Genomic DNA, 16,023 nt, shown 5'->3' on the forward strand with positions numbered 1-16,023 from the left:
ATAACCATTCTTTGCATAACATTCAGCCCTGCTAAGTAGTTCACTAAACTACAGAGTACTGTATGTTGTCTATTGAAGCGGTTGTCTCTGGCTCTTTTGATATCAGATTCAGAATGAATAATAACAAGGTTTCTGGTAGTTTGAAAGGGTTTCATCCACCTGAGGCCAAGAGTGTTTCCAATTCACATAACCCAACAAGAAAAACCCCTGTCCTATAGACATAGCACAGATGAAAAGGGACGCTATCTAAAATAATACTTGTTTTTCATAGCCTACGGATAGGACACATAGTTTAACCTCACTAAGTCATGAGATCACTTTTAAACCTGTGGTGCCAGATCTGGATAGAGAGGTAGAGAGAGAGAGAGAGAGAGAGAGAGAGAGAGAGAGAGAGAGAGAGAAAGAGAGAGAGAGAGAGAGAGTGAGATGTATTCACCCTGCACACCCTAATTGACAACCAAACAAACCAAAACAAAGGTAAAGTCTTCTCATGCTTTGTTGATTTCAAAAAAGCCTTTGACTCAATTTGGCATGAGGGTCTGCTATACAAACTGATGGAAAGTGGTGTTGGGGGTAAAACATACGACATTATAAAATCCATGTACACAAACAACAAGTGTGCGGTTAAAATTGGCAAAAAACACACACATTTCTTCACCCAGGGTCGTGGGGTTAGACAGGGATGCAGCTTAAGCCCCACGCTCTTCAACATATATATCAACGAATTGGCGCGGGCACTAGAAAAGTCTGCAGCACCCGGCCTCCCCCTGCTAGAATCCGAAGTCAAATGTCTGCTGTTTGCTGATGATCTGGTGCTTCTGTCACCAACCAAGGAGGGCCTACAGCAGCACCTAGATCTTATGCACAGATTCAGACCTGGGCCCTGACAGTAAATCTCAGTAAGACCAAAATAATGGTGTTCCAAAAAAGGTCCAGTCACCAGGACCACAAATACAAATTCCATCTAGACACTGTTGCCCTAGAGCACACAAAAAACTATACATACCTTGGCCTAAACATCAGCGCCACAGGTAACTTCCACAAAGCTGTGAACGATCTGAGAGACAAGGCAAGAAGGGCATTCTATGCCATCAAAAGGAACATAAATTTCAACATACCAATTAGGATTTGGCTAAGAATACTTGAATCAGTCATAGAGCCCATTGCCCTTTATGGTTGTGAGGTCTGGGGTCCGCTCGCCAACCAAGACTTCACAAAATGGGACAAACACCAAATTGAGACCAAATTGAGATTGAGATTCTGCACGCAGAATTCTGCAAAAATATCCTCCGTGTACAACGTAGAACACCAAATAATGCATGCAGAGCAGAATTAGGCCGATACCCACTAATTATCAATATCCAGAAAAGAGCCGTTAAATTCTATAACCACCTAAAAGGAAACGATTCCCAAACCTTCCATAACAAAGCCATCACCTACAGAGAGATGAACCTGGAGAAGAGTCCCTTAAGCAAGCTGGTCCTGGGGCTCTGTTCACAAACACAAACACACCCTACAGAGCCCCAGGACAATAGCACAATTAGACCCAACCAAATCATGAGAAAACAAAAAGATAATTACTTGACACATTGGAAAGAATTAACAAAAAAACAGAGCAAACTAGAATGCTATTTGGCCCTACACAGAGAGTACACAGCGGCGGAATACCTGACCACTGTGACTGACCCAAAATTAAGGAAAGCTTTGACTATGTACAGACTCCGTGAGCATAGCCTTGCTATTGAGAAAGGCCGCCGTAGGCAGACATGGCTCTCAAGAGAAGACAGGCTATGTGCTCACTGCCCACAAAATGAGGTGGAAACTGAGCTGCACTTCCTAACCTCCTGCCCAATGTATGACCATATTAGAGAGACATATTTCCCTCAGATTACACAGATCCACAAAAAATTCGAAAACAAATCCAATTTTGAAAAACTCCCATATCTACTGGGTGAAATTCCACAGTGTGCCATCACAGCAGCAAGATTTGTGACCTGTTGCCACGAGAAAAGGGCAACCAGTGAAGAACAAACACCATTGTAAATACAACCCATATTTATGCTTATTTATTTTATATTGTGTCCTTTAACCATTTGTACATTGTTAAAACACTGTATATATATAATATGACATTTGTAATGTCTTTATTGTTTTGAAACTTCTGTATGTGTAATGTTTACTGTTAATTTTTTTAAATTGTTTTTCACTTTATATATTCACTTTATATATTATCTACCTCACTTGCTTTGGCAATGTTAACACATGTTTCCCATGCCAATAAAGTCCTTGAATTGAATTGAATTGAGAGAGAGAGAGAGAGAAGTAGAGAGAGAGAGAGAGAGACTGTGCGGTCTACACACAGTGTCAATGTTCCAATGATGTAACTGACCCTAAATTAATGCAAAAAGTAGTCTAACATTTCAACACAGTCACTGATTGTGAGATACAATGACTAACAGATCCTGGCAGACATACTTTTAATCGTATCATCAAATCATGTTACACACATACGCACACACATACACCGTGCAACCTAACCATTGTTCTGAGAAACAGTTTTGCGGGAGTCAATATCGTAAACACATACCGTTCTCATGGTTTTTATCTATAGGGTGGGCTCGAAGGGACGAACACACACTCAACCACACACACAGCATTGTCTTCAGCCAGCGGACCTCCATTCCCACACGGCTGGTTGTGAGTGTGTGAAGACCTCCGCAGAAAGAAAGTTCCCCTTCGGTTCACACTTTGCGCGCCTCAAATCCGCATGAAAAGTTACTCCATAGTAGTGACAAGGAATTTAAATAGCCTAGTTAAATGCGATAATTGGACATTCAAAACGATTCATTTGAAACGTTAATTTGACAAACAAAGATGCGCCAACAAGTTATGTCCTTATTTCCAACACGGTCTATCTGAACTGCGTCCACCCGGACTTCAGCTCCTCTTCCCCGATGTCAACGAGCGATGCGCGTCACAGAAACACGAAACATCTGGATGCAGGCAGGCTCTCTATCTCCGGGGAGGCTATACGGACACGCCTGGTGTATACGAGTTGAGTGGGGACGAACGGATTCGGTTTAGTCAGACATCCTAATGAGCCCTCCACAGCTAGGTAGTTATACTAGTTTATGCTTGAGGCTAGAATTTGAAACTTGTCTGCCGAAGTCAGGACTTGAGAGTGTTCAGAATCATGTAGATTTTATCAGACTTCAAAAGCAACAAATGTGCTTTAGCTGTCACACTGGCTTGGTATTATATATCTAGCTACCCACTGGACACAGACTTCATATCAATATCTAGTTTTGATTTACATTTGGTTGAGTTGTTAACTAACGTCAATTCAACATAAAACCAATTTTAAAAATCACCATGTCATTGGACGTAGGTTAAAAGTTGGTTGAAATTAGACGAACTTCCCTTAAATTGCTAACTTTTTTCAAATCCATTCAATTTTCCACGTTGGTTCAAGGTGATCACATATTTTGGGGTTGTTGAAATTACGTGCAAACAACGTTGATTGAACCCGTTTTTGCCCAGTGGGTTATTACAGGACAGCAGTGCTCAGCAAACTCGGGCATAAGGACACACTGTGCACCTTGTTGAGTTTCCGGCAGCGCAAACTCTCCTCATTGACCAGCCGTAGCCAGTAGGCCTACCAACTGGGCACAGACATCATATCAACTTCTATTTCACGTTGGTTCAACATAATTTCTATGTGGAAACAATGTTGATTCAACCAGTGTGTGCCCAGTGGGTAGACTATCAACCCAGTATCACAGATTACTGTGAAATTATAGGAAATTCGTGACAGGCACAGTGTATACAGTGAATTTCAATCACAGATCAAATCAAAGTTTATTTGTCACGTGCGCCGAATATAGTGAAATGCTTACTTACAGGCTCTAACCAATAGTGCAAAAAAGGTATTAGGTGAACAATAGGTAAGTAAAGAAATAAAACAACAGTAAAAAGACAGGCTATATACAGTAGGGAGGCTATAAAAGTAGCGAGGCTATATACTGACACCAGTTAGACAGGCTGATTGAGGGAGTATGTACATGAATGTATAGTTAAAGTGACTATGCATATATGATGAACAGAGAGTAGCAGTAGCATAATAGAGGGGTTGGGGGGGCACACAATGCAAATAGTCCGGGTAGCTATTTGATTATGGCTTGGGGGTAAAAACTGTCGAGAAGCCTTTTTTTCCTAGACTTGGCACTCTGGTAGCGCTTGCCATGCGGTAGTAGAGAGAACAGTCTATGACTGGGGTGGCTGGGATCTTTGACAATTTTTAGGGCCTTCCTCTGACACCGCCTGGTGTAGAGGTCCTGGATAGCAGGCAGCTTAGCCCCAGTGATGTACTGGGCCGTACGAACTACCCTCTGTTGTGCCTTGCGGTCAGAGGCTGAGCAAGGCAGTGATGCAACCAGTCAAGATGCTCACAATGTTGCAGCTGTAGAATCTTTTGAGGATCTCAGGACCAATGCCAAAAGTTTTTAGTTTCCTGAGGGGAAATAGGCTTTGTCGTGCCCTCTTCACAACTGTCTTGGTGTGTTTAAACCATTCTAGTTTGTTGTTGATGTGGACACCAAGGAACTTGAGGCTCTCAACCTACACTACAGCCCCGTCGATAAGAATGGGGGCATGCTCAGTCCTCATTTTCCTGTAGTTGTCACGACTCCTGCCGAAGGCGGCTCCTCTCCTTGTTCAGGTGGCGTTCAGCGATCGACGTCACTGGCTTTCTAGCCATCACCGCTCCATTTTTCATATATCCATTTGTCTTGTCTTGTTTTCATACACACCTGGTTTTCATTTCCCCAATCAATCTACTTGTATTTAACCCTCTGTTTTCCATCATGTTTTGTGTGTAATTGTTTTCATGTCAAGTGATATTCCTTTAGCGCTTTACTTTATTGTTCCGTTTTTTGAGCGTGTTTGTTTTGTTGTGCTCTGTGTTGCTTGCCTCAGTGTTGCTTGCCTCGAAGTGAGCATAGAAGTGATTTAGCTCATCTGGTAGGTTTGTGTCACTGGGCAGCTCGCGGCTGTGCTTCCCTTTGTAGTCTGTAATAGTTTGCAAACCCTGCCACATAAGATGAGCGTCGGAGCCGGTATAGTATGATTCAATCTTAGCCCTGTATTGACGCTTTGCCTGTTTGATGGTTCGTTGCAGGGCATAGCAGGATTTCTTGTAAGCTTTTGGGTTAGAGTCCCGCACCTTGAAAGTGGCAGCTCTAGATTAAAACAGTAGATGGTTTAAAACCTCTCTGGGATAGCGGGACACCTGTCGACAACTTCCGGAGAAATTTGAATATTTTTAAATAAATTGGAATAAAATTATTCAAATAAATAATCATAAAAACTATGGATATTAAACATCTAGGTATATACAAGTGTCATATCGGTTAAAAGCTTAAATTCTTGTTAATCGAACTGCATTGCCCGATTTACAATAGGCTTTACAGCAAAAGCATGCCATGCGATTGTTTGAGGACGGCACCCCAAATCAACCAGCACAGGCTTCATAAAATCACAGATATTGATTAAATATTTGTCACGTTCTGACCATAGTTCTGTTATTTATTCTTTGTTTTAGTATGGTCAGGACGTGAGTTGGGGTGGGCAGTCTATGTTTGTTTTTCTATGTTGGTTTTTGTGTTCGGCCTAGTATGGTTCTCAATCAGAGGCAGGTGTCGTTAGTTGTCTCTGATTGAGAATCATACTTAGGTAGCCTGGGTTTCACTTTTGGTTGGTGGGTGTTTGTTTTCCGTGTGAGTGTTTGGTCCACACGGTACTGTTTCGTTTTTCGTTTTGTTCACATCGTTTATTGTTTTGTATTTCAGTGTTCAGTTTGTTTCATTAAATATTACATCATGAACACTTACCACGCTGCGCTTTGGTCCGATCCTTCTTCCACCTCTGAATGCCGTTAAAATATTCACTTACTTTTTTGAAAATCTTCCTCTGATTTGCAATCCAAAGGGTCCCAGCTACAACATGCATGGTCGTTTTGTTAGATAAAATCCTTCTTTATATCCCAAAAAGTCAGTTTAGTTGGTGCCATTGATTTGAGTAATCCACTCGTTCAACATGCAGAGAAAGGAATCCAAAAAGGTACCGCTAAACTTTGTTAAAACAAGTAAAAATGTGTTTCTATCTAATCCTCAGGTACTCTAAAATGTCATTAAACTATAATATTTCATACGGAAAGAAGTATGTTCAATAGGAAAGTAAAATTAGCATGTGTATGTCCTCTTCGTCACACTCGCACAGACTGATTTCCAACTCTGACTCCCAGTACCAAAACTCCAAATTCTTCCTCGTTTGGGAAGAAGCAAGCCTGAAACCTTGAACAATGACTGATATCTAGTGGAAGCCATAGGAATTGCAATCTGGGAGCTGGAATTGCATATGACCCATAGCTTTCCATTGTAAGAGCATGGGCTCTCTCTCAAAAAAAAATACTGGTTGGTATTTCTTTGGATTTTCTCCTAGCATTTCAATTGTGTTATAGTCTCAGGTTTTCTATCTAATGGTACCAATTATATGCATATCCTGGCTTCTGGGCCTGAGTAACAGGCAGTTTACTTTGGGCACGTCAGTCAGACAGGAAGTGGAGGAAAATAGACCCTAGCCTGAAGTTTAAAACAGAAACAAGGAGGGAGGTTGGTCGGAGGATGGGTAGGCGTATAACGCAAACATCTAGCAACCTAAAGGTTGCGTGTTCGAACATGAACATCTAGCAAACCATTTTACCCAAATAACAACTTTGCAACGACTTACTACTTTTTAGCAACTTTGCAACTACTCAGCATGTTAGCTAACCCTTCCCCTAACCTTAACTATTTAACCTAACTGCTAACCTTAACCCTAACCTTGACCCTTTAACTACTTAGCTAGCATGTTACCTAAACCTAATCTTAACCCCTAAACCTAACCCTAACCCCTAACAATCACTTTAGTTTTAGCCACCTAGCTAGCCTAGCTAATAGTAGCCACAACAAATCGTGTAATGTACACGAATGCGTTATGATGAAAGAAAATCGTGCAATACACACAAAATGCGTTGTGATCAAAATCGTGTAAAAATGGACTTTTTGGTGTACCGGTCACACATTTTGAATGAGTAATTTGGGTCTATTTCACAAGACGCTGTGATAGTGTGTTGAGACTGTATCGCAATGACATCCAGATAGTTACTACCATATTACAAGTTATTTCTCGTGTAGGCTGTTAACTTAGTCTAAATATAATCACATCCAATGGAACAAATTGGTGACTTTAGCTACCGCCTGCAACATGTGATACAGCTGCCCAGTGAGAAGCATCAGTGGGAAGCACCTAGATACAACACAGTTGATCTGGTCATTCACACCAGCTTGTCATTAAGTTAGCTAATTGCCATGTCACGGTGGCATCAAGATTCCAGATGGTGACCAATACTGTAAGTTATTTCTCCCTCGCCCATTGAAATAAACATCACTTTCTTTTACAAGTTTTGACTTTATGTTCATATTCTTAAATGGTATTATTTCTTATTGTTGTTGCATTGTTGAGAAGGAACCTGCAAGTAAGCATTTCGTTGGACGGCTATACCATGTGTATCCTGTACATACGACTAATAAAACGTTTAACTAGCGCCACCGCTGTTGTCGTTGCCAGCTAGCCAGCATAAACTAGCTTGCTGGGAATGGCTCATCAGAACAACTGACTGAACTGACTGAAATCAATTAGTTTTCACTTGGCTCTCAGCTGCAAGACAAACAAGTCATCAATTTAGGCACAAGGCATGTCTGTGTATCCTCTCCCCTCTCTCGCATGCAAGCGCGCACACATGCACACACACTTTGCCTGAAGGTAAACTCCCTCAAACTTCGAGCCAAACCATGAGCACACCGAAAGTCGCAACATTAAGCACTGTGTGGGTTAACTCGCACAGAGCTGAAGAATTAGCCCCCTCCAAAAAACATTTTCAATGAGAAAAGTATTTCATAATTGGTGTCTAGCATTTGGCTAGACACATTGTATGGGCTGTTTTTAGTGTCACAAATAACTCTGAAGCCTTGATGTGGGAGACCGACAGCGCACACAGTTTGGGAATTAATGGAGTGGAATAACTCTGCAGCTCAGGGCCTCACTCTGCTCTGGTCTCTATATCCTTCTTTAAATTAACTACCTCTATGTACTCCTTTCTCTGTATGCCTATCTATCCCTCTTTCCATACTTCTATCTGCCCAGGAGATTCTATTTTGTTCATAGTGTCAAAGACCCACTTCCGCTGCCCCCGCCCCAGGGACAACTCTTTTCTTCTTTTGTACCTCCCCTCTTTAAAGAAAACATTCAGCTGAGTGTTGTGGATTCCTGCTCTGGTTGACCTAAAACCTGGCTCGGCTTTTTAGACTGGAGGGGAGCCAAGGACTGGCGTGTGTGTGTGTGTGTGTGTGTGTGTGTGTGCGTGTGTGTGTGTGTGCGTGCGTGCGTGCGTGTGTGAATGGGGGAGTGAGAGGGGTGTAAACGGATGTAGTGATTCATGTCATCATGTTTCTTCTCTGAAGTACTGAAACATTGCATCCTCCAACATTCTGCCTGAACAGACTGATCAGCAGACCTTTCTTCTGTTATATATATCTCTCTCTCTGCCCTCCTTTATCTCTCTCTCACTCTGCCCTCCCTCCCACTCCCATACTCTCTCTCTCTTCCCTCCTTTATCTCTTACTCTGCCCTCCCTCCCGCTCCCACACTCTCTCTCTCTCCCCTTCCCTCTCTTTCCCTCTCTCATTAGTAAAGACAATACTCTGGAGGAGAATGAACCCACATTAGGATCACACAGTGCTGCCAGATACTGCTACAGGCACACACATGCTCTCAGTGAGGTGGGTGTTTCAACATGTTATGTGTTCCAGTGAGGATGTTTGATCAGACAGACACACAAGTCCTGTTATCAGTTGTACCCCTCCAGGGACCAGCATCTGATCTATCTGAAAGCTGTGGGTCTACCTGACTAACCTAGGCAGTCACAACCACATCCTAGACAAGACCTCCATGAGCCACTGGACTAGTTAGCTTTATGCAGGTCATCAGCTCTGGTCTGGGTCTGTGTCGGGTGTCACTGTGTATACTGCTGGAACCCGTGGAACAATTGGAATGTGGGGATTGTTTGTTTGGGGACCTGTTTCAATGTAACACCACACGGAGAGGAGAATTAAGGGCGGTGTGACAGATGACACACTCTTTCTCTCTCTCTCTCTCTCACACACACACACACACACACACACATACACACACAGACTGTTATGGACAGTGATCACACACCAGTTCGTGTGTTCCATAAGGGTTACATAAAACGGTCACAATAACGACACAATAGATGTGCTGTCACCTTATGACAGCTGACTTTACACTGTCACAGCAGTTTCCTCTGCTACAGGTTATGTGGTTCAGACAGATAATTTATTCTAATGTCCTCTTAATGAGGATAAGTAAACTCCTGTGTAAACACCAGCTGGTGGAGAGGTCACGGAGGAAAGAGAGGGAGCGAGAGAGAGTAAGAGAGACTGTTACCTCTGAATACAGCTATAGGTCCGACATCTAGTGGTGACATGTCATAACAGAAGGTAATAAAATCAACACGGACAATGATGTCCAACCCAGACATGGGTCATTATGTCATTATGTTAATACTTGAAAGGACTATTTCATTGGTTCCATTATACTGGGCAAGCTCAATCAAGTGCAGCTGAAGTATCTGAAATTATCTGACATGTTTGATCAAAGCCTGGGCTTGATGGACATGGCTATTCATAATCAGAGCAAGAGATCTACAGCCAGCCATCACAACAAGTGACTGGTCTGGTGTCCCAACATTAGGATGATATTAAATTAAACATTAATACAGCTCTCTCTCTCTCTCTCTCTCTCTCTCTCTCTCTCTCTCTCTCTCTCTCTCTCTCTCTCTCTCTCTCTCTCTCTCTCTCTGGTGTCTGGAGAAGGGGAAGGATGTCAGGGTTAAAAGCCAACATATGATTGGTAATCCCTTGTCAGCCCGATTAGCATGTTCTCTCTAAAGCCTGATAATCAGACGCACTCGCACATGCACACAGACACTGGCTCAAACAACTCCCTTATAAGACGTGTGTCTCTTACCTCCACTGTGACCAGATCAGTAATAGGTCTGATCGGCCACATCTTTATATTCACGCCACAACCCAGACCTGTAATGCCTGATGGAAGCCACACTCAACCACCAGGGATTCCAGAGAAGTATGTGCAGATAGTCAAAAGGGAATAGTTGGTTGAGTTTTGACCCCTGTCTCTAACCTCCATGCTGTTTTCATACGTTCTTTCTAGGCACCTCGATTGGCTAGTGCTCTCTAAGTACTCTGATTGGTCATAAATCCCGCCCCCAGGGTTTAGCCTCTGAGCCGAAAGTTATCTCAGGGAACGTTTCTTAAGCTGCTGTCTAGTTTGTGTGTGATTTTTGCGTTCAAGTGCTGTCTTTGTGAGTGTGTTTGCGTCCCTGTTTCTTTCTGTACGTTTGGTGGTGTCTGCTTGTGTATCTGCGCTTATGTTTCTTAGTTTGTGTTTATTATTGTGAGGACACACACACTACCTGGGTCTGCGTGGAAGGCTGTGTGTGTTCCTGGGGTCCAGCAGGTATGTTGTGTTCTCTAGGCATTAAGAACAGAACCCACTGAGGATCTCACACCTACAGGTCAGTTAACACAGGTAAAGGTGGTGTGTCTGTGCCTGTGTTTGTGTGTGTGTTTACTTTAGAGGCTCTTGTGTGCAGGGTAATATTTGAGCAGAGGGGTGACAGACAGCATGTTTGAGTGCATGTGTGTGTGTGAATGTAGTTGGGTAGTGTGGTGGTATTGCTGGTACGTTGTTAGTGTTTTGCTGATTGTGTTTCTAGGTTCTCAGAGGGCAAGTAGACTAAATAATGGGCCCCTATTAAGAGATACTAATGATCTGAATGGAATGCAATGGAACTGTCATGTCATCGGGATTTCAAATTTACACATGGATGATTTATTTGTTGGCATTTTTGTTTCCCGTTTGTTGATTTGGAATGGAGTGTTCCCTAACCCTAACTCTGATAGGCACCAGAATTAGGCCACGTGGAAGGAGGTTTGTTGGAATCAGAGCCAAAAAACAGGATTAGAGGAAGAGTGGGTTAGAGGATGGTTTGATGAAGGGTGAGCGGCGGTTGACTGTCTCAGATTCAAGCAAGGGAGGGGTTCAGGGAGGGCTGAGGAGGGGGAGATTAGGGCTGAGGTGGGAGAGGAGAGTGACAGGGGAGGTTAGAGGTGAGGTGGTCTGTCAGACAGGGAAAGCTGAAGAGAAACCCACTTACAGAGCATTTAAAGGAATTACTAAAGAGAAGCCTTCAAACTTGTCAACTGTGTGTAAGAGAGAGTGAATGGAAGAGTGAAACTGCGTGTGTGTGCCCTTACAATTTCTTTTGAAAACATACATAATTTCCCTCACGTGAATTTTTTTTTTACATTTATTTGACACCACCAGCTACATCCGGTCTCCCATCCAGGGACTGACCAGGACTGGCCCTGCTTACCTTCAGAGCCAAACTAGTAGTAGGATGCAGGCTGCTATGCTGCTGGAATGTGCCAAAACTTGCAACTGATAAAAAGTCATAAAAATTGCATGAAAGAGGGAAATGTATTTAATCACGTTATCATAAAAGAATAGCATAGTCGGCTTCTTGACAATATGATCTGGTAATGAAATGACATGACAAATACATTATGTTTTCCATGTTAAACCAGCCATTTCAAACAATACAAGGAGCTTGAAGTGGCCTACTTGAATTTGGAGCTCAGAAATTCAAGTTCCGAAGTAGGCCTACCTTGAAAACCAGACATTTCCTCAGTTGAGTGCTTGAAAAGTTATATTATTGTATCCATTTTATAGGTTCTCCTGCTCCCTTATAATGTTTCCCAGATTTAAAAAATTGCAGCATCCATCCGTTTTGCATCATTTGTTATCAGATTTCATAATGATTTCCTTGCAATATTGTTTTGCTGTCAATACTTTTGGGTTTATGTTTTGCTTTCAATATTATTATTTCTGTTTGCAATACTAACAATTTTGTTCTTGACTTTTGCTTGAATTTAATTGCACAAAAGTAACTCACTGATAGAGGATTGTGCCATATAATAACACTATTACTCTAGGCCTATTAAAGGTGTTTAAAGCGGCAATCCTTAATTGAAACATTCGTGTTTTCAATGCCTCAGTTTCAGTAAAAAGTTGAGTGTTGGGGCTGGAGAAATGCAACCACTTTCAAATCCATAGACTATGCTATGGATGCAAGGACTGGCCATCCATGATATCAAAATTATAGATTTAACCATGTTTTAAGGCTTTACAGTGGTTGTTTACATTTACTTTGTTTACAAACTTTGGAGTAAAACCTTATATTTTGGGTTCTGACAGACACGACAGTAGAACTAAGCATTTATACGTTATATTCTTCAAGAATCAATAGGCACACATTTAGTCCAAAAAATGGATTTAGCAACTAAGGATTGCCCCTTCAACAATCAGTGACCTTCATACAGCAGAACTAGGTTGCCATTTGAACACAATCCATTAACCTGGCCCCAACATTTGTATTCTATCCACTGTTTTGCGAATGTCCCTCAAAATCAATCCCTTGTCCCGCATTTGTTTTTTTTTATAGATGTGGACAGCCTAAAGAACAACATTAGCCTGCAGATTGTACATGTTTTTTGTAAGTGTGTGTGTGTGTGTGTGTGTGTGTGTGTGTGCACTGTGTGTTAATAATCACAGTAAAGCCATGTCAGATAAGACTTCTGTAGTGATGTAGCGCTGATCTCCAACTAAACATTATTGTGGGAAGCTCCATGTTACATTCCAATCTCCCTATCATATCTAAGCTGATATGACACCAATGTTGATGAAAATGCGCAAATCAACTTGATTGGAGGTACACAACACACTCCCCACCTCTCGCCATGAGCCATCTGGCCGTTACCGAGAGCCACATATCAGATTTTTAACAGGGTCATTAGCATTTGGAAAATAAACATTTATTGCCCCGACCTAGCTCAATATCTAGGAGTCGGATAAGACCAAGACTACAGCGTTCATAAAGTGACTATTAGACATACCACCTTTTGGACTGAATCTGTTTGTGGGGGCAACAGTTTTGATTAAATGTATAATTTATCGCTTTCACAAGTGCTACCTTTCTGTAGCATTTCTGGCAATGCTAACATCTTTTCAGCCGAATCTCAGTTCTAAAACCGGACCAAAGCACTTGGGTTGCGCAGCAACAGCGCTAGGAGCTAGCTAACACCAGTCTGATGAGAGGCAAGCTACAAGCAAAGGAAGATAGCTATATTTAGCTTTGGATGTTTTTTCACATTTCTGAAGTAATCTGTGTAAACTGTTGGCCTGCCTTGACACTTGCGTGTAATCAGAGCATAAACAAATAAGCACAAATAAGATAGCGAACGTCCTTGGCTGCTATTGCCAGTTAGCTAGCCAACTAACGTTAGCCAATAAGCCATCAAGGCTGTAACATTAGTTGTATGGACAGATTGCAATGCACCAGCACAACTCAATGTTAATAATATCTCCTATATTCTTCCACAAAGCACAGCTAGCTAGCTAAGTAAAGTTCATAGTCAACATCAAACTTTGGTAACCTGCCACGCTGCTCATGGGTCTTTCTATAAACTAGGGTACCAGTGAGGATTCCTACACTGAACAACTTGTTACAGCAGTTGATAAGTCATTGATAATAATCTGCCATTTTTTTTCAGGTCATTACATTAAGATATAAGGGGGATCATAGCTATATTCAATACAATTCATGAGATGATTTAAAACCTATGTTTAGCCCTCTATCATGGTCGGTGGCTTGATGTGAGACATAAAACATTACTTTTCTGTCCTTGCATTTATGGCAATGTAAATTGTCATTATATAACATATTAAGCATTAATCAGTTAAATTAGATATTAAACATGAACCCTGTAAGAATCGTGGATCTTGCTGTCGGACAGCTTTTTAATAGAGATGTCAGAAATGCAGTGTAACTAACTACATAACATTTCCTGTCTCCTTATGTTACAGGGTGAAAACAGTTTTCATCAGCACAAAAATCCAAAATAATTTATGCATTGCTTCTAACTGAAAGAGTCACCTTACCTTAATACTTCAAACCTAAATTGATACTGTAATTAACATGATTCTTCAGTAATTATGCAAAATACTTTTTGGATGCACATTTGGTGTCCAGCTGGTTAGGTATGCCATGATATTTTCACACATCATCATCTGATCCAGGAAGGAATTTTCAAATAACTGTCAAGTGACTAACAGCTGTTGTGATACAGCAAGCGATGCAATGACAGCCAAAGTGCTGGAAAAAAGGTGTTTGCGAGGAATATCCAGAATATTTTGGTGTCTCGCTGATGAAGACAGTTGTGCTGCTGAAGACAGTTGTACTGCTGAAGACGGTTGTGCTGGTGAAGACAGTTGTGCTGCTGAAGACAGTTGTGCTGGTGAAGACAGTTATGCTGGTGAAGACAGTTGTGCTGGTGAAGACAGTTATGCTGCTGAAGACAGTTGTGCTGATGAAGACAGTTGTGCTGATGAAGACAGTTGTGCTGGTGAAGACAGTTGTGCTGCTGAAGACAGTTATGCTGGTGAAGACAGTTGTGCTGATGAAGACAGTTGTGCTGATGAAGACAGTTGTGCTGGTGAAGACAGTTATGCTGGTGAAGACAGTTGTCCTGGTGAAGACAGTTATGCTGATGAAGACAGTTATGCTGGTGAAGACAGTTGTGCTGGTGAAGACAGTTGTGCTGATGAAGACAGTTATGCTGGTAAAGACAGTTGTGCTGGTGAAGACAGTTGTGCTGCTGAAGACAGTTGTGCTGGTGAAGACAGTTGTGCTGGTGAAGACAGTTATGCTGGTGAAGACAGTTGTGCTGGTGAAGACAGTTATGCTGGTGAAGACAGTTGTGCTGGTGAAGACAGTTATGCTGGTGAAGACAGTTGTGCTGGTGAAGACAGTTATGCCTACATGGGATCTAATATCTCCCAATTGATGTTGATTATCTGTTTTTGTCTGCTTGATTTACGACAGGGTGTTGTTAGATTTAACAGAGAAATGTAATGACTTCACGTTTTCATACTGTGTGTTTTTTTGTCCCTCCGATTGGACAGAGAGTTTACTGTGTGCAAAATGGGATAGCCCAACACCCAACACTATTCCTATTAATGAAATATTCTGTATATAATGACAACAAATTACATAGCTTATTCACAATATGGTCTGATAATGAAATAACATGACACATGTATTATGTTTTCCATGCTATTTTAGACAATACAAGGGGCTTGAAGAAGCCTACTTGAACTCGGAGCTCAGAAATGCAAGTACTGAAATAGGCCTACCTTGACAATCAGACATTTGCTCAATTTGGTACTTGAAAAGTTGTTGTAATTATTGTAACCAATTTATAGGTTCTCCTGCTCTCTTATAATTATCTGTGATTTCATTTTTGATCAGTTTTTGTCAGAGATGTGCCCACTTTAGTTTGTTTCCTGCTGCTTCAAATGAAGGTTGTTGCGCTACTCTGTTGCAGTAAAACCACATGTGGTTATTGTGAGGGAAACAACATCTAATGTTGGCTTCACCTTAGCTTTCCATACAAATCCCTACATTAAAAAAGAAACCTGCTTTTGGTATGTGAACACCTGCTCATCGAACATCTCACTCCAAAATCATTGGCATTAATATAGAGTTGGACCCCCCTTTGCTGCTATAACAGTCTCCACTCTTTTGGGAAGGCTTTCCACTAGATGTTGGAACATTGCTGCAGGGACTTCAATTCAGCCACAAGAGCATAAGTGAGGTCGGGCACTGATTTTGGGCAAATAGGCCTGGCGCACAGTCGGGGTTCCAATTCATCCCAAAGGTGTTCGATGGGGTTGAGGTCAGAGCTCTGTGCAGGCCAGTCAAGT

At 41.8% G+C, this 16,023-nt stretch overlaps 2 protein-coding genes across 3 annotated transcripts in view; one reads left to right on the forward strand and one right to left on the reverse strand.

The window, feature by feature from the left end:
* LOC112218635 (kielin cysteine rich BMP regulator) overlaps positions 1-3,048 on the reverse strand; it is a 44,067-nt gene extending 41,019 nt beyond the window's left edge. Inside the window, exon 1 of the mRNA XM_024379610.2 lies at positions 2,588-3,048. Coding sequence (XP_024235378.1) covers positions 2,588-2,681 — 94 coding nt within the window. The 5' untranslated portion in view covers positions 2,682-3,048. The remainder of the gene's footprint in view (positions 1-2,587) is intronic.
* A 7,393-nt stretch (positions 3,049-10,441) lies between these two features.
* The window catches only part of LOC112219120 (cadherin-related family member 5-like), a 36,956-nt gene continuing 31,374 nt past the window's right edge, over positions 10,442-16,023 (forward strand). For both annotated transcript variants that reach the window (XM_024380331.2, XM_042301585.1), the window contains exon 1: positions 10,442-10,714. The gene's annotated coding sequence lies outside the window, so the exon portion shown is untranslated. The remainder of the gene's footprint in view (positions 10,715-16,023) is intronic.

Source organism: Oncorhynchus tshawytscha, linkage group LG19 (genome assembly GCF_018296145.1).
Source record: "Oncorhynchus tshawytscha isolate Ot180627B linkage group LG19, Otsh_v2.0, whole genome shotgun sequence".
NCBI classification, from domain to species: Eukaryota; Metazoa; Chordata; class Actinopteri; order Salmoniformes; family Salmonidae; genus Oncorhynchus; species Oncorhynchus tshawytscha.